Source organism: Salmo salar, chromosome ssa12 (assembly GCF_905237065.1).
Source record: "Salmo salar chromosome ssa12, Ssal_v3.1, whole genome shotgun sequence".
NCBI classification, from domain to species: domain Eukaryota; kingdom Metazoa; phylum Chordata; class Actinopteri; order Salmoniformes; family Salmonidae; genus Salmo; species Salmo salar.
Window position 1 is genome coordinate 7439894 of NC_059453.1, and position 18624 is coordinate 7458517.

General features: G+C 41.7%; 2 protein-coding genes across 3 annotated transcripts in view; one reads left to right on the forward strand and one right to left on the reverse strand.

Annotated features, from left to right (window-relative positions):
• Window positions 1–18624, forward strand: part of LOC123725391 (zinc finger protein with KRAB and SCAN domains 1) — a 29571-nt gene that overhangs the window by 8138 nt on the left and 2809 nt on the right. The window contains exon 3 of one of the 2 annotated variants that reach the window (XM_045690600.1): window positions 18226–18403. In XM_045690600.1, coding sequence (XP_045546556.1) covers window positions 18226–18403 — 178 coding nt within the window. Of the gene's footprint in view, window positions 1–3594; window positions 5245–18225; window positions 18404–18624 lie in introns of those variants that run through there. The other variant, XM_045690599.1, reaches the window with a different exon arrangement.
• LOC123725394 (uncharacterized) lies at window positions 14782–17007 on the reverse strand. Its single transcript, XM_045690603.1, has 2 exons — window positions 16522–17007; window positions 14782–16488 (listed from the first exon to the last, which is right to left on the reverse strand). Exons 1-2 carry the CDS (start codon window positions 16562–16564, stop codon window positions 16007–16009), a joined length of 525 nt encoding a protein of 174 aa, XP_045546559.1. The 5' UTR covers window positions 16565–17007; the 3' UTR covers window positions 14782–16006.

Sequence of the window (18624 nt, forward strand, 5' to 3'; positions counted from 1 at the left end):
TCCCACCGAACACTGCCGGTGAATTTACTAAATTTCTCACGATAAACGTTCACAAAAAGCATAACAATTATTTTAAGAATTATAGATACAGAACTCCTCTATGCACTCGATATGTCCGATTTTAAAATAGCTTTTCGGTGAAAGCACATTTTGCAATATTCTCAGTAGATAGCCCGGCATCACAGGGCTAGCTATTTAGACACCCAGCAAGTTTAGCACTCATCAAAGTCAGATTTACTATAAGAAAAATGTTATTACCTTTGTTGTCTTTGTCAGAATGCACTCCCAGGACTTCTACTTCAATAACAAATGTTGGTTTGGTCCAAAATAATCCATCGTTATATCCAAATAGCGGCGTTTTGTTCGTGCGTTCTAGACACTATCCTAAAGGGTAAATAAGGGTGGCGAGCATGGCGCAATTCGTGACAAAAAAATTCTAAATATTCCATTACCGTACTTCGAAGCATGTCAACCGCTGTTTAAAATCAATTTTTATGCCATTTTTCTCATAAAGCGATAATATTCCGACCGGGAATCTGCTTTTAGGTAAACAGACAAAGGAAAAGAAAGCATTCGGTCGAAGCGGGCACGCGCCTAAGCCCATAGTACTCTGAGTGGCCACTTGCCAAAAGCGATAAAGTGTTTCAGCCAGAGCCTGCCTCGATATCGTTCAGCTTTTTCCCGGGCTCTGAGACCCTATGGAAGCCGTAGGAAGTGTCACGTTATTGCACAGATCCTGAGTCTTCAAAAAAAGAGCCAAGATGAAACACTACTTCTCAGACAGGCCACTTCCTGCTTGAAATCTTCTCAGGTTTTGGCCTGCCATATGAGTTCTGTTATACTCACAGACACCATTCAAACAGTTTTAGAAACTTTAGGGTGTTTTCTATCCAAAGCCAATAATTATATGCATATTCTAGTTACTGGGCAGGAGTAGTAACCAGATTAAATCGGGTACGTTTTTTATCCAGCCGTGTCAATACTGCCCCCTAGCCCTAACAGGTTAAATCAACACCCGTTTGTCGAAGTAGGCTGTGATTCAATGAAAATTAACAGGCACCGCATCGATTATATGCAAAACGGCAAATCGGTGGCCAAAAATACCGATTACCGATTGTTATGAAAACTTGAATTCGGCCCTAATTAATCGGCCATTCCGATAAATCGGTCCACCTCTAAAGTCAACGGAGTTGGCATAGATATTTGTGACCAGACTTGGTTGGTTTTCCAATCCATTAGTGGTACCAAACGGTCAATTAAATCTATCCCAATAAGCATCCGTTCGATGTCGATTGTAGTCACGTACACGGGGTGTATCAGTGACACGCTTTCGAAGTTGAGTTTAAGTAGGAGACGCTTGGTTAGTGGCGAGGTAGCTTCGGTGAAACCCCTAAGCTTCGTGTCGCAACGTTCCGTTTTCAACCAACGTTTTGTTGGGTCCACTGCCCCTTTTAGTTCATCCAGCAAGGTTTCGGATATGAGTGAAAGATTCGGGTTCGACAATATCAGAGTGTGATAGGTCAAACTGTCCTCCAGGACTGTTCTAATGTATGGCCTGTTCGAGTTGGTTTTTCTCGTCATATCCCCAACAAAATGGAGTGGGTTGGGAGTACCGAGCGGTTTGTATTCTGTGTCGCTTTCCAAGACTGATAACTCACCTATGTGACCCAGCGGGTCCTCTATCGGAATGGGAGAGGAATCATTTGTTGCAAAGGTGCTTATCTTGTGCATCTCCCCATCCATATACAGGTCTGTAGACAACCTGCGGGCTTGTGTCTAGAACGAGTGGGCCCTGAACAGGGATTGAAGTGGGGGCGGGGGTAATGGAAATGTTGACATCCTCTCGAATTGCATGTGTTTCGGCGGACTTGGTTCCCAAAACTTTTACGCCTAGTCATGCTGACTTATCCTTGTCCTCTTTCTCAAATTTCTTACGATGCAGTACATCTCTTATCAGAGCTTCTATATCGTTTCGGTTAGCGTTTAGATCATTGTTGAACACTTTGTTGCCCTTGTTGCGCTTGTTACCCTTGTGTCCTGACCCTTTGTGAGGGTTAGGCGCAGGGACATAACAGCCAGGTTGATCTCTACGGGACCTGTTAGATTGGGGACGTTCATCATAGCTATTGTTACTGCGGTCAGTGTGGTCGTTACTTGGTTGCCACCCCCTTTGATCGTCATCTTTTACCGCACCTGTCCCTGATGCTGCACCTTCTAATTGGAGTGATGGTTCCCGCCTAAGCTCGAAAGTCGAGGTGTCCGGGCTCTTAGCCCGGCTTGCTTTTGATGCTTCAAAAGCGGTGCCTGCAAGCTCCTCGGAGCGTCGAGATTGGCAACCCAACGTCGGCAGTAGGGCCCAAGCAGTTGATGAAGTTGGGAGACGTTTGACAGAAACAGTTGTTTGAATGGTAATAGGTCTTCCATTCCTGTTTCAGTGAGCATGCCAAAGTAAGCTGAACGAAGCCGGTGATAGCAGGCTTGTGGGTGTTCATTTCGAGCTAGTCTGATATTGTTAGCCAACGAGCTGTCATGTTTGCGAGTCGCAGAACCACTGAATTCTATTTTCAAAACCGTGGCAAGTTTAGCGTAGTCGTTTTGCACATGTTGTTCTTGTAGACGGATGAACCTTGTCACGTATCTATTGGACATTCGCTTCAATAGGTAGAGCCTGTCGGCATTCGTAGCATTTGGGTAGCCATCCAAGGCGTGTATGTCTGCTAAGAATTTGTCAGTGTCGTTTGGCTTTCCTGGAACGGGGTCAAAGAGGCGGAAGTTTTTGACGATTTTGTCAAGGCGATCCCCGCCGAGTGCGCGGGGAGCATCTGCAACCTCACGTTGGGAATTGTGAGCCGAAAGGTCAAGAGGAAAAGTCAAGCTGTGGTTGTGTTGACGAGGAGGCCCCATGTCACTGTGGGCCGAATGGCCAAGAGAAAGAGGCTGAAATCTCCTGTCGTCTACATTCCCTCGTTCTCTGAGCTCCGGATGTGAGCTAGGTTGCTTGGTTTGGTTGTCCCACAATAGTGCGTGACTGTTCTGGAGTTCCTCCAGATGATACCTAAGGGTGGTGTTCTGCTTCATTGCAGATTCCACCTGGGAGTTGAGGGTGTTTATTTTAGACACGTAAGTGTCGCCCTTGCTCCGCTCGGCCTCATACTTACCTGTCATGGTTTGCAGGGAGAGGTCTCGAGTGTGGAGTGAGAGATCCAGTGATGCGATGTCCTTTTGTTTAGAGGTCACATTTTCCAACTTTCTCACCTGGTCTTTGTCATCCTTCATTAAATCAGTGACTTCAATGAGTTCTGCTGTTTTGTCCTCCAATTTGATCATTGTGTTCATTAACTGATCGTCTTTGGTCTGCAGCTTTTGGAATAGAACATTATTGCTTTGAGTGGGTTCATTCACAACCGTTTGCAGGGCATCAAGTTGCTCGCCCCGGTTTCTAGCTAGCTCGTCAGATTCATCTAGTTTTGCGTGGGTGAAGGTCCAGTGATTAGAGGGGGAATGGGTGGAAACCCATCTGATGGATTGCTCATTGTTATGATTATCAGTTATTTCAATTTACGTCTCTCTTTAAATAAACGCTGTCTTTGGCAGGAGGAAAACCAAACTTCGAGGAACCGAAGATGTCCAAACCAGCAAGACGACACCTCTGCTCCCAGTGTGGAAAGAGTTTTAACCAGTTAGGAAGCCTGAAAGCTCATGAACGAATACACACAGGGGAGAAGCCTTACCACTGCTCCCAGTGTGGAACTAGGTTTACCAGATTAGGAAGCCTGAAAAGACATGAGAGGATACACACAGGAGTGAAGCCACACCATTGTGCCCAGTGTGGAAAGAGTTTTAACAAGTTAGGAAACATGAAATCTCATGAGCGAATACACACAGGGGAGAAGCCTTACCACTGCTCACATTGTGGAAAGAGTTTTAGAGAGTCAGGAAACCTGAACGCTCATAAGCGAATACACACAGGGGAGAAGCCTTACCGCTGCTCCCACTGCGGAAAGCGTTTTAACCATTCAGGAAAGCTGAAAGAACACATGAGACTGCACACAGGGGAGGACCCTTGCAAATGCTCAGACTGTGGGAAGACATATTACTCATCACGGTCACTTAAACGTCATGTGAGAATCCACACGGGAGAATAATTACTTCTCCTAGTGTGTAAATTGATATTTAACATCATATTGACTTAAAATTCATCAGAGAACATACACAATGCTCCCATTGTCTTATATTGTTGACTGAGAATGTGTTTACCTGTCTTTACCATATGAAATTGAATTGTACAAAATATTCTTAAACATATATTTGTATGTTTTTATTAGAAAACATGAAGTGAATAGGGAGTATGTTAGTTTGAATATAAAGTAGATCAGATTCCATGTGTTTAAATGGTCCTTTTTCTAAACTCTGACTGTGTGTGTTTTTCTGAGTGTCATTCCTCCAGCACTACAGATAATCAAGTGATAGTTGGATGTGATGTATTTGCTCCATTGTTTACATTTGCATTGTTGGCCCAATGATGATTTAATGAAATTAAAATGTTCACAGACTCGGTAATGGAAAAGGGTAATTGTAAACTCAGCAAAAAAGAAACGTCCTCTCACTGTCAAGTGTGTTTATTTTCAATGAACTTAACATGTGTAAATCTGCAGTCCTCATGCCTCCTTGCAGCATGCATAAGGCACGTTCCCGCAGATGAGCAGGGACCTTGGGCATCTTTCTTTTGGTGTTTTTCAGAGTCAATAGAAAGGCCTCTTTAGTGTCCTAAGTTTTCATAACTGTGACCTTAATTGCCTACCGTCTGTAAGATGTTAGTGTCTTAACGACCGTTCTACAGGTGCATGTTCATTAATTGTTTATGGTTCATTGAACAAGCATGGGAAAGTGTTTAAACCCATTACAATAAAGATCTGGGAAGCTATTTGGATTTTTACGAATTGTCTTTGAGAGACAGGGTCCTGAAAAAGGGACGTTTCTTTTTTTGCTGAGTTTGTGTCCACATAACTGAGTATGTGACTAACCTTGTGAAACTGTCCTATTATAATCTCCTGTTTTTGGGAGTATCTTCCTGTGTTGCTAACCAGCTGCACCTGCATCCTTGTATGAATAAAGTCCCTCCCAGGAACAGGAAACTATAAAGATATGTGCTCATCACCCAATGCTTCAGGAATTCAGACTGTCTACGCTGTGATGAGTAGCTGTTTTTCTCTCTGAGCTCAGAAATAAAGAATCTTGGTTTGACTTGGACTCCAGGAGATCCTTATTTTATAATATCCACCACAACTAGCCCACGGATTGTGGTATTATTATTGTCTCAATGAAGAGTTTGTTGTTTGACTTTCCTGGGGGCATTTACAAGCCTCAAACTGGTTAAATAAACGTTTCCACGTCATTTCAACAAAACACAATTTTTTTTTCATGGACTTGCAACCTAAATCCAATGACAGGTGACATTTTGTGTTGATCTCATGTTGAATTCACTTTAGTTGACGACTCAAAGAAATGTAAATAGAATCTAGATGTTGAACTGATGTCTGTGCCCAGTGGGCTGGTTTGAATAAAATGCAGGTGGTGGATCAATATCCACCTTAGTAGCTAAGTTTCTGTGCAATATGCAAAAGATTTTCATGTGAATATTCTAAAATCTGCATAAAACAATATATTCCTTTTTCCACCGGAAAGGTTTATTGCGGATAAAAGGCTTTACGTGACAAAAAAATACTTTTGCTGTTAAATTCCCAAGTACCGAATGGAAAATGCAAGTTAAATGGGTTTCCATCGCATTTTCAACTCTACTGATTGTTTTAAACACTGTTGCGTGAAATAGAAAACGTGCTCTTGTCCCGTGCACTGTAGCCAACAGCTTACATATACAGTGCTGGTAGGCTACCTACATGATGAGATTATTATGGATAAGAGAGATATTATTTTATTTGTCAAATGGCAACCAAGCTTCAGTCATCATGTCACCAGAATAAGACCCTCAAAATGTATTGGAAAGGAACATCAAGCTCATCACATGCACTTTCACCACCCTGTGAAGTTCATTACTTATTTCATCTGTAGCCTAATAAACTGCATGGGTTCCCAAGTCGTAGTGGGAGGACCACACAATATATCATCGCGTCTCCAAGTTAACTGGGATATGATGGTTATTATATAAATATTTGCGCATAAAGAAGTTTCCACCACCATTTCTCGCTCATAAATGTTTACTGACACAAAATAACCCCACCATGTCAAACTAACTAACAAATTGTCTGTCTGCATATATAAAATTGGAAAGGCATATCCTGTTTCCATTAGCCTGGTCATTACTTTTGAAATGGTTGGATCAATATCCACCTTCATGATTTGGATGAAGCCTGATTTGGAATGTCTGAGTCCTTCTATCTGATGTCATAATACACTCCTCTGATAATCAAGTGATATTTGGAATGTCAGAGTAGTTCTATCTGATGTCATAATAACCCCTCTGATAATCAAGTGCTATTTGGAATGTCTGAGTAGTTCTATCTGATGTCATAATACACCCCTCTGATAATCAAGTGATATTTGGAATGTCTGAGTAGTTCTGATGTCATAATACACCCCTCTGATAGTGATCCATTTGCTCCATTGTTTCCATTTCAGTTGGTTTCCCACTCTGATGATTTATAACTGACAGAGGGGCTTAAAGGAATAGTACAGTGATATCTTAGTGGGGCTTTAAAAAAATAGTATGGTGACATATTAGTGTTGCTTGAAATAAATAGGATTATTAATCATAAACTCCTGTAGCAACAATACACTGCAGCTTTGACGTCAAGAAGAGAATGGGCTGATGGGTGGTGGTGCTACTCTATAGGTAAGGCTGTCCAATATGAATGTTCAATACACACAATAGGTTGATCAGTAGCCAGTTAGCTAGCTGCTACAGTCCAATATGAATGTTCAATACACACAATAGGTTGATCACTAGCCAGTTAGCTAGCTGCTACAGTCCAATATGAATGTTCAATACACACAATAGGTTGATCGGTAGCCAGTTAGCTAGCTGCTACAGTCCAATATACATGTTCAATACACACAATAGGTTGATCAGTAGCCAGTTAGCTAGCTGTTACAGTCCAATATGAATGTTCAATACACACAATAGGTTGATCTGTAGCCAGTTAGCTAGCTGCTACAGTCCAATATGAATGTTCAATACACACAATAGGTTGGTCAGTAGCCAGCTAGCTGCTACATCTTTAGCCGCACTGCTAGCTAACACAGCTAGCTAACACAGCTAGCTAACACAGCTAGCTAACACAGCTAGCTAACACAGCTAGCTAACACAGCTAGCTAACACAGCTAGCTATCAACAAAGTCAAAATGCCCTCCAGGCCTCGTGGTGGCAGCAGTGCACTACATCCACTGTTTACCAGAGCTTCCTGAGTGTAAAATAATTAGGCTGTATATATAGCAAGATTTTGGAGACAGCAGCATACCACCCTGCATCCCACAGCTGGCTTGCTTCTGAAGCTAAGCATGGTTGGTCCTGGTTGGTTATGCAAACATTTGTTTATTAGATTAATCAATTGGAATATTGTTTTATTTCTAAATGGTCATGCCTTGCTTATGTGTTCTCTTATTGGTCAATCATTTTAATTAGAATATAGCAATTATGGTCTCTCCTCAATCACTTACAGTTTCTTTGGAAAGTAGTCAGATTGGGGACATTGCCTTGTGTAGGGTGCCATCTTTCGGATGGGGTGTCTTGACTCTCTGTGGTCACTGAAGATCCCATTGCACTTGTAATAAGAGTAGGGGTGTTAACCCTGGTGTCCTGGATTATTTCCCAATCTGGTCTCATACCTTGATGGTCATCTAACCATCCCCAGTTTATAATTAGCTCATTCATCCCCTCTCCCCTGTGACTATTCCCCAGGTTGTTGCTGTAAATGAGAATGTGTTCTCAGTTGACTTGCCTTGTTAAATAAATAATAACCATGTTTCTGTCCAAAGTTTATTAATTAGGATATATACAAATATGATGATGTCATAGTGAATTCATGACATGTGAATGAACAAGACTTTTCATACTTCATAACATGGCTATATACATTATTATATACACTATATACATTTTATATACACTATATACATTTTATATACACTATATACAGTGCCTTCAGAAAGTATTCAAACCCCTTGACTTTTTCCAAATTTTGTTAAGTTACAGCCTTTACAGCCGGGGCGGCAGGGTAGCCTAGTGGCTAGAGCGTTGGACTAGTAACCGAAAGGTTGCAAGGCCGTCATTGAAAAGAAGATTTTTTTCTTAACTGACTTGCCTAGTTAAATAAAGGTTAAAATAATAATAATTCTAAAATGTATTAAATAATTTTTTCCCTCTCATCAATCAAAACAAAAACAGGTCTTTAGAAATTGTTGCTAATTTATTAAAAATACAAAAACTGAAAAATAACATTTACATACCCTTTACTCAGTGCTTTGTTGAAGCACCTTTGGCGGCGATTACAGATTTGAGTCTTCTTGGGTATGACGCTACAAGCTTGGCAAACCTGTATTTGTAGAGTTTCTCACATTGTTCTCTGCAGATCCTCTCAAGCTCTGTCAGGTTGTATGGGGAGCGTTGCTGCACAGCTATTTTCAGGTCTCTCCGGAGATGTTAGAACGGGTTCAAGTCCGGGCTCTGGCTCGGCCACTCAAGGACATTCAGAGACTTGCTCCGAAGCCACTACTGCATTGTCTTGGCTGTGTGCTTAGGGTTGTTGACCTGTTGGAAGGTGAACCTTCGCCCTCAGTTTGAGGTCCTGAGCGCTCTGGAGCAGGTTTTCATCAAGGATCTCTCTGTACTTTGCTCGGTTCATCTTTCCCTTGATCCTGACTAATCTCCCAGTCCCTGCTGCTGAAAAACATTCCCACAGCATGATGCTGCCACCACCATGCATCACTGTAGGGATGGTGCCAGGTTTCCTCCAGACGTGATGCTTGGCATTCAGGCCAAAGAGTTCAATCTTGGTTTCATCAGACCAGAGAATCTTGTTTCTCATGGTGTGAGAATCCTTTAGGTGCCTTTTGGCAAACTCCAAGTGGGCTGTCATGTGCCTTTTACTGAGGAGTGGCTTCCGTCTGGCCATTCTACCATAAAGGCCTGATTGGTGGAGTGCTGCAGAGATGGTTGTCCTTCTGGAAGGTTCTCCCATCTCCACAGAGGAACTCTAGAGCTCTGTCAGAGTGACCATCTGGTTCTTGGTCACCTCCCTGACCAAGGCCCATCTCCCCCGACTGCTCAGTTTGGCCGTGCAGCCAGCTGTAGGAAGAGTCTTGGTCGTTCCAAACTTCTTCCATTTTAGAATGATGGAGGCCACTGTGTTCTTGGGGACCTTCAATGCTGCAGAAATGTGTTGGTACCCTTCCCGAGATCTGTGCCTCGACCCAATCCTGTCTCGGAGCTCTACAGACAATTTCTTCTACCTCATGGCTCTGTTTTTACTCTGAATACTTACTGTTATGTAAAGAAGGTATATTTTTTATCTTTAATAAATGTTTCTAAAAACATTTTTGCTTTGTCATTTAAATGTTTTATAAATGTTAAATGTTTTATATTTAACTAGGCAAGTCAGTTAAGAACAAATTCTTATTTACAATGACGGCCTACCGCTGAACAGTGCCTTGTTCCAAGGGCAGAACAACAGATTTTTACCTTGTGAGCTCGGGGATTCGATCCATCAACCTTTTAGTTACTAGCCCAATACTTTAACCAATAGGCTACCTGCCGCCCCAAATTATGGGCTATTGTGTGTAGATTGCAGAATATATATATATATATATATATATACACTGCTCAAAAAAATAAAGGGAACACTTAAACAACACAATGTAACTCCAAGTCAATCACACTTCTGTGAAATCAAACTGTCCACTTAGGAAGCAACACTGATTGACAATACATTTCACATGCTGTTGTGCAAATGGAATAGACAACAGGTGGAAATTATAGGCAATTAGCAAGGCACCCCCAATAAAGGAGTGGTTCTGCAGGTGGTGACCACAGACCACTTCTCAGTTCCTATGCTTCCTGGCTGATGTTTTGGTCACTTTTGAATGCTGGCGGTGCTTTCACTCTAGTGGTAGCATGAGACGGAGTCTACAACCCACACAAGTGGCTCAGGTAGTGCAGCTCATCCAGGATGGCACATCAATGTGAGCTGTGGCAAGAAGGTTTGCGGTGTCTGTCAGCGTAGTGTCCAGAGCATGGAGGCGCTACCAGGAGACAGGCCAGTACATCAGGAGACGTGGAGGAGGCCGTAGGAGGGCAACAACCCAGCAGCAGGACCGCTACCTCCGCCTTTGTGCAAGGAGGAGCAGGAGGAGCACTGCCAGAGCCCTGCAAAATGACCTCCAGCAGGCCACAAATGTGCATGTGTCTGCTCAAACGGTCAGAAACAGACTCTATGAGGGCCCGACTTCCACAGGTGGGGGTTGTGCTTACAGCCCAACACCGTGCAGGACGTTTGGCATTTGCCAGAGAACACCAAGATTGGCAAATTCGCCACTGGCACCCTGTGCTCTTCACAGATGAAAGCAGGTTCACACTGAGCACGTGACAGACGTGTCAGAGTCTGGAGACGCCGTGGAGAACGTTCTGCTGCCTGCAACATCCTCCAGCATGACCGGTTTGGCGGTGGGTCAGTCATGGTGTGGCATTTCTTTGGGGGGCCGCACAGCCCTCCATGTGCTCGCCAGAGGTAGCCTGACTGCCATTAGGTACCGAGATGAGATCCTCAGACCCCTTGTGAGACCATATGCTGGTGCGGTTGGCCCTGGGTTCCTCTTAATGCAAGACAATGCTAGACCTCATGTGGCTGGAGTGTGTCAGCAGTTCCTGCAAGAGGAAGGCATTGATGCTATGGACTGGCCCGCTCGTTCCCCAGACCTGAATCCAATTGAGCACATCTGGGACATCATGTCTCGCTCCATCCACCAACGCCACGTTGCACCACAGACTGTCCAGGAGTTGGCGGATGTTTTAGTCCAGGTCTGGGAGGAGATCCCTCAGGAGACCATCCGCCACCTCATCAGGAGCATGCCCAGGTGTTGTAGGGAGGCCATACAGGCACGTGGAGGCCTGTAGGACATTACATCAAAGTTGGACCAGCCTGTAGTGTGGTTTTCCACTTTAATTTTGAGTGTGACTGGGTGGGATTTCCATTGATTATTTTTGTGTGATTTTGTTTGTCAGCACATTCAACTATGTAAAGAAAAAAGTATTTAATAAGATTATTTCATTCATTCAGATCTAGGATGTGTTATTTTAGTGTTCCCTTTATTTTTTTGAGCAGTATATATATATATATATATATATATAAAAAATGTAATCCATTTTAAAATAAGGCTGTAACGTAACAAAGTGTGGAAAAAGTAATGGTGTCTGAATATTTTCCGAAGGCAATGTACAAACATCACATTGAATATTGAACTCACTTTCAAAAAGCTCCATGAGGAAGAAAGGATTCCCAGATGATCTTTAGATGTTCTGTCTTCAGGATGTTCTGGGTTGATGGCTGTTGGAGAGGGGAGGAGCAGTTGAGTGAGCTGGGGCCTTTTATTGCCCTTCTTCTGGGAGCCTGTCAGCTTGTGACATGATGAGAGAGATATTTTGTGTTATAAACATACTTCTATTTGAAGAGATTTGACCATTCGGGGACCTAATCTCAAACACTGAAAACATGAGAAAAATGTAGTCTACACTAAAGAATGTGAAATAGGTCATAACAATTATTTTTGACCGTTTTTTAAATTTGATATATATTGTTTTATTATTGTTTTTTTTGTTTTTTTTAACCTTTTATTTAACTAGGCAAGTCAGTTAAGAAAAAAATATATTTTCAATTACGGCCTAGGAACAGTGGGTTAACTGCCTTGTTCAGGGGCAGAACGACAGATTACATGAAAATAAAGATGTTTAAAAGATTTGTCATTTTGGAGAGGTTTCTGCAGACTATATGGGAGGCCTAAGTCTTGTTATGGATAAATGCCTATAAAGATAGACTGGTATTAGATATCTGATCCATTTTTGGGGCACATGTTGACAAGATGTTGGGGAATCACTGGAGGGGAATATTGACCAACTGAGCATCTCAGTGTACAGCTCAATAAACACAATAGGAGTTTTGGTACATTTCAGTCTTCTGTGATGTATTTGAAGTGTCATATTGGGATGTAAACTCAAACATGAATACATTTAAACTATATCTGACATGGTACTGGTGTCTTCTTTTTTTAAGCCCATAACCATGTGTGTGATGTGTCAACAAAAAAGGGCACCCCCCCCCCCATAAAAAGATCCTGCAACAGAAAACTGCACAATATGTTGAGTAAAGTATTTTGCTTACCATTATATCTAACCCAACTCCATGTGTTGCCACTATCATGTATCCTACCATGACTATATCCAACCCAACTCCATGTATTGCCGCTATCATGTATCCTACCATGACTATATCAAACCCAACTCCATGTGTTTCCACTATCATGTATCCTACCATGACTATATCATACCCAACTCCATGTGTTGCCACTATCATGTATCCTACCATGATTATATCCAACCCAACTCCATGTGTTGCCACTATCATGTATCCTACCATGACTATATCCAACCCAACTCCATGTGTTGCCACTATCATGTATCCTACCATGACTACATCCAACCCTACTCCATGTGTTTCCACTATCATGTATCCTACCATGACTATATCCAACCCTACTTCATGTGTTACCACTATCATGTATCCTACCATGACTATATCAAACCCTACTCCATGGGTTTCCACTATCATGTATCCTACCATGACTATATCCAACCCAACTCCATGTGTTTCCACTATCATGTATCCTACCATGATTATATCCAACCCAACTCCATGTGTTTCCACTATCATGTATCCTACCATGACTATACCCAACCCTACTTCATGTGTTACCACTATCATGTATCCTACCATGACTATATCAAACCCTACTCCATGTGTTTCCACTATCATGTATACTACCATGACTATATCCAACCCTACTCCATGGGTTTCCACTATCATGTATCCTACCATGACTTTATCCAACCCTACTCCATGTGTTTCCACTATCATGTATCCTACCATGACTATATCCAACCCTACTCCATGTGTTACCACTATCATGTATCCTACCATGACTATATCAAACCCAGCTCCATGTGTTTCCACTATCATGTATCCTACCATGACTATATCCAACCCTACTCCATGTGTTTCCACTATCATGTATCCTACCATGACTATATCCAACCCTACTCCATGTGTTTCCACTATCATGTATCCTACCATGACTATATCCAACCCTACTCAATGTGTTACCACTATCATGTATCCTACCATGACTATATCCAACCCTACTCCATGTGTTTCCACTATCATGTATCCTACCATGACTATATCCAACCCTACTTCATGTGTTTCCACTATCATGTATCCTACCATGACTATATCCGACCCTACTCCATGTGTTTCCACTATCATGTATCCTACCATGACTATATCCGACCCTACTCCATGTGTTTCCACTATCATGTATCCTACCATGACTATATCCGACCCTACTCCATGTGTTTCCACTATCATGTATCCTACCATGACTATATCCGACCCTACTCCATGTGTTTCCACTATCATGTATCCTACCATGACTATATCCGACCCTACTCCATGTTTTTCCACTATCATGTATCCTACCATGACTATATCCAACCCTACTCCATGTGTTTCCACTATCATGTATCCTACCATGACTATATCCAACCCTACTCCATGTGTTACCACTATCATGTATCCTACCATGACTATATCCAACCCTACTCCATGTGTTTCCACTATCATGTATCCTACCATGACTATATCCAACCCTACTCCATGTGTTACCACTATCATGTATCCTACTTGGCTGAAGCTTTGATCCAGTGGAAGAAGTATTGAGGAGCAGGGAGGTTAAAGGTCACTTCAGGATACAGCTGTTACTCTACAGTATCCCTAGATAATCCACTAATGAGAGAAAATGTCTAGAATATTTAGGGCCCTATAACATCTCTATCTAATCCGTTTTATTAGATTTTTTTTTAACCTAATTCTGTTTTTTTTTTTTTTTTTATATATATATTCTCCATTTAGTTTTTCCAGGTTTCTGATTTGTCCGTTTTTCAGATTTTCTCTCTAAATCATCACTGTTAATAGAAAAACAACAACATTGGATATTCTAAGTCCTCAACGATACTTAAACCACATCAGGAGACCACTTTTGAAGTCTGAGAAAAATCTAAAGTAATTTAAGATATTTTCATTTTTTGGGGTGTAGATAACCACAACTTGCAGGCAGTGGGTTCAGTATAACTATGAGAAAAAATGAATACAAATTATACCACCACCCAAAAGGGCACTTTAGAGACAGGAAGGGTAAAGGGTCATGTGCTCTACACAGGTAGAGCCCTATCTGTCCATGTTTCCTTATGCAAAGTGGACACTGCTTCATGTGGCAACACCACCACTCACCTAAATAACCCATATGCCACTGGGTGAGAGAAGTTTTCATTGTATTTGGGCAGCATTATGTGAGGTGTTATTATGTGTTGTTAGCGATGAGCCTTGATCAATTTATCTCTGAATATGCCTCTTCAATCTGTCACCTAATCCTGCCTAATGGGCAGGTCAGCCCTGGAGGAAAATATTGGCTGTAAGAAGTAAGAGAAAACATCACATCTGGTTGTTTTAAAATTACTTATTTTATTCCCATATTCTGCATTAGATGTAGCTAAACTCCAGTAAACAGAGATTAGATTCTTAATCACATTTTTTAAATCATCATGCAATAACAATGAGTTATTTAATTTCCAATAACCACCAGAGTATTTCTTACCATCATTACTGCACATTCTTACAGTCAACCATATGACTTTATGATCCGTCAGGACTGCAGGCAGTATTTTTACCTCTACAGTGTTGGGCTCAAGACTAGAGGTTATCACCCACAAATCAATTCTTGATTGTAAAGATCAATCTCTATTACTCCATGTGTATTGTATCTCTCCAGGGTTTTTTACTCTCCATATGTCAATTAAGTCCAAGCTTTGGCAGAAATTCAACAACTTGTTCACACCAATGTTAGGCCTATGGGGCAATCTATCAGTCACATTAGAATAAACCATATTAAAATCTCCACCAACTATAATCTGACTGGATGGATATTTTTTCAGAAGACTTAAGAATTTCTTCAATTTCCTCTAGAAGTAAGTTATTTGGAGGACTAGAACAGTATCCATATACATTACACAACACAAATAATCTGTCCATGTGGTTGATGACCGCTACTAGCCAATGTCCATTGGAGTCCATTTGAGTAAACAAAAATGTCCCTTTGAAATTGTGTGGTAAAATTGCAACCCCAGCTGAATGATTAGTCCTGTGGGCCAAAAAAATGTCACTGCCCCACAGATTTTTCCAATAATTATAGTCCTCTTTGCATGAATGTGTTTCTTGAAAGAATACAAGATCTGCGTTGCAGTCCTTACAAAACAAAAAAAATGCTTTTCTCTTCAACAGGTTAGTATCCCCCTGGCATTGCTTGACAAACTTCAAGTCCATATCTATAGAATACAAATACAAAGAAAAATACAAAGAAAAATCCTATGCAATCTCAACTTTACCCTCTCTATAAAAAGTTGCTTCATATATGTATTAACAGAAGTCTTAACCTGTAAAACAGTAACACCATATTTCAAAACTAGAACGTTCAGTTTGCAGTGGGGAAGGAGCTACCTTGTAAACCTACCGACAGAACAAATCACCCCGGTCGTATTTCTTTTCCGTTGGCGAAAAAGGCTCTGATTCCCCTGTAGTATCCACCCTCTCCTTGATTTCGGGCCTGTTGTACAAGAGGCCACAATTTAGCCTTTGCTGCCTTGTCTGCTGCAGTCAAGTCCTCGCCGAATCTAAGTTCTCTCTTTCAGAAAGGCGCTTTCCTTTGCTTTCTTCCAAACTGCATCTCTCGCTGTGCGAAAAGCAAACTGGATGATGATCGAGCGGCTGACGAGGGCATCTTGTTTCTTCCCAATACGATGAGCGACATCCACAGCCATATCCATATATCCATCGGGGAAGTCCGGTGCCACACGGTTACAGATGTCTCTTACTAAGCGCTTCACATTCTCATCCTGGTCCTCGGGGACACCGTAAAGCCGTAGCCCCCACCTTCTCCGGTATCGCTCTGCTTCCGATAAGCGCTCTTGCATGTCTGCGATGGTCTTCTCCTGAGCAGTGCATTTCTCAGATGTAGCGGTGTTTGCAAGTTTAAGCTCTTCGATACTCTTGTATGCATGATTCAGAGAGGTCTCGAGGTCAACTATTTTTGATGTGTTTTCGCGTATCATTTTCTCCAGACCCTCGGCCCCTTCGTTTATCTTTGCAGAGACAGCGTCGATTATGTTGACCTGTAGTTCGCGCAAAGACAATTCTTTCTGTCTTTTTGGGTGCAGGACTATTGACTGCATTTTCAGAATCAACCGAATGTCCAGAATCCATTTCTTCTCCCGAGGAGTCAGGTGGCGGTTTTTCTCCAATGTATGAGTGCTCAGTTAGCAACTGCCTTCTCCTCCCTTTGCTCTTTCGCACATTTTTTCTTCCATTTCTCAAAGTTTTGAATCAAATTATCGGTCAACTAAGCGTTGTTCTCTATTGTGTTTACTATAAGCCAAGTTCCGTTACATTTAAGTAAGTTTGAGAGGGATAAAAGTTAAGGTTACTCGGAGCAAGCCGAAATCTCGTCTGCACTCGCCGCCATCTTCAGCGCCTCTCCGTGACGTATAATCTAGTGGACGGAACTGGAGGCTTCTTCAACAGCAACAAAAGGCTTCTGATTCAACCAACGCGGTGGTTTGCTAGCGAACATAAAACTGAAACATTGGAGCTCTTTAGACCAATCTTGTGTATATTATTCTTAGTGTTTTGAACACAATTACGTATCTACAAGTTAATTTAAACGTAATTTGCTTCTTAAATTTGCAAGTGTGTTGAATTGATACTGCGCTAGGCTAATCTTAGTGTTTTGAATTTAATTATGTTTACCTATCCACTCGTTCTTTTAAACGTAATTTGCTTCTTAAATTTGCAAATGTGTTGAATTGATACTGCGCTAGGCTAATCGCCCGCAGCATGAGGTCACCAAACTAGAAGGAGAAAGAAGCTCTGATGAAAGGAGAGGACGAAGCTTTCAGAATGAAAAAGGAGGAAGAGGAGGCTATCACATTGAAAGAAGAAGAGGATGATATTACAGTGAAAGAGGTTGTCAGAGTGGAAGAGGAGGTAGTAGCTTTCAGAATCAAAAAGGAGGAAGATACCATAACATTGAAAGAAGAGGAAGAACCTTTTTGAGTAAAAGAGGAAGAGGAGGCTATCTCAATAAAAGAGGAGGAGGAAGACGTTTTAGGAGTGAAGGAGGAGACAGAAGATCAGATTAACACCAGTGAGTACTGTCTTAAACACAGGGGCACAAACTATGCAGTTGTTGAACTAATGTGTGGTTTTAAATGGGCATTCTACTGAAGTTCTACACTTGAATATGTTGTTCAGTACTGTAGGAATTGTTGAAGGGGCAATCTGCCATTGGTACATGTATTTTTGTGACTTTTAAATTAGATGTATTTCATTACCCTTGTTGTCTATATTAAATTACACTTCATCTAATACAACAGGCTTTTAAAATGAAATATTGGTTCATAATTTCTATTGAACGTATCAAACGGCACCGATTTCATGGAACGACCCTTTTACATTTGCATCACAAACAATATTTTCAAAAAACATAATGAAAGTGGCCACTTTTAGGCCCTTTGTAGACATATTAATGCCTCTTGTAAGACCCTATGATTGCAATAGAAGATCATAAGTTTACCATCTGTTTGATGTTCTCATTCACACAGGAGAGAGACATGACTATGGTGGATCCTCTTGGGAGCCTCAACAACATCCTGATCCTGTCGAGGCAGAGATGAGTCTCTCCAGATCATTACACCAGGTGGTACAGCTTGGTCTGGTCTAGCATACAGCTTGATCTATCAGGGTCTGGACTGGGTTTCTGTAAAGCACTTTATGACAGCGGTGACATCAGCATCCATAATGATATGTGTCTGTGTCCCCTCTTTATGGTTACCAGGACAACGTTAGCCCTTCCTCCCTCCCGGAGTCCCCGTGTCGTGCCTCTCCCGGTAGCACCTTACTGCTGGGTATGAAGAGGTTGTCTGTGCTGCTGGTGGACTGCAGGAAAACAACGGGGATGAGTGGTACTGTGAGAGGAGGAGAAGAGAAGAAAGGATCAGATTTGACTCATCAAAGTAAGTTTTGTAGTTTAGTTTGAACAAATACAATAGATCTGCCCACTGGTATCTGTTACCAGGACAACCAACAGAGTTCTGTTAGTTGACAGGAAGATAGACTGGTGGATATGGATGTTATGAATATCATAACACTGAAAAAGGTTTCTGCCAATGAAAAGAGAGAAACCAATAGACCATATAAAACCTTGATGAAAGTTAGATTTAGAGAGAAAGTTTCA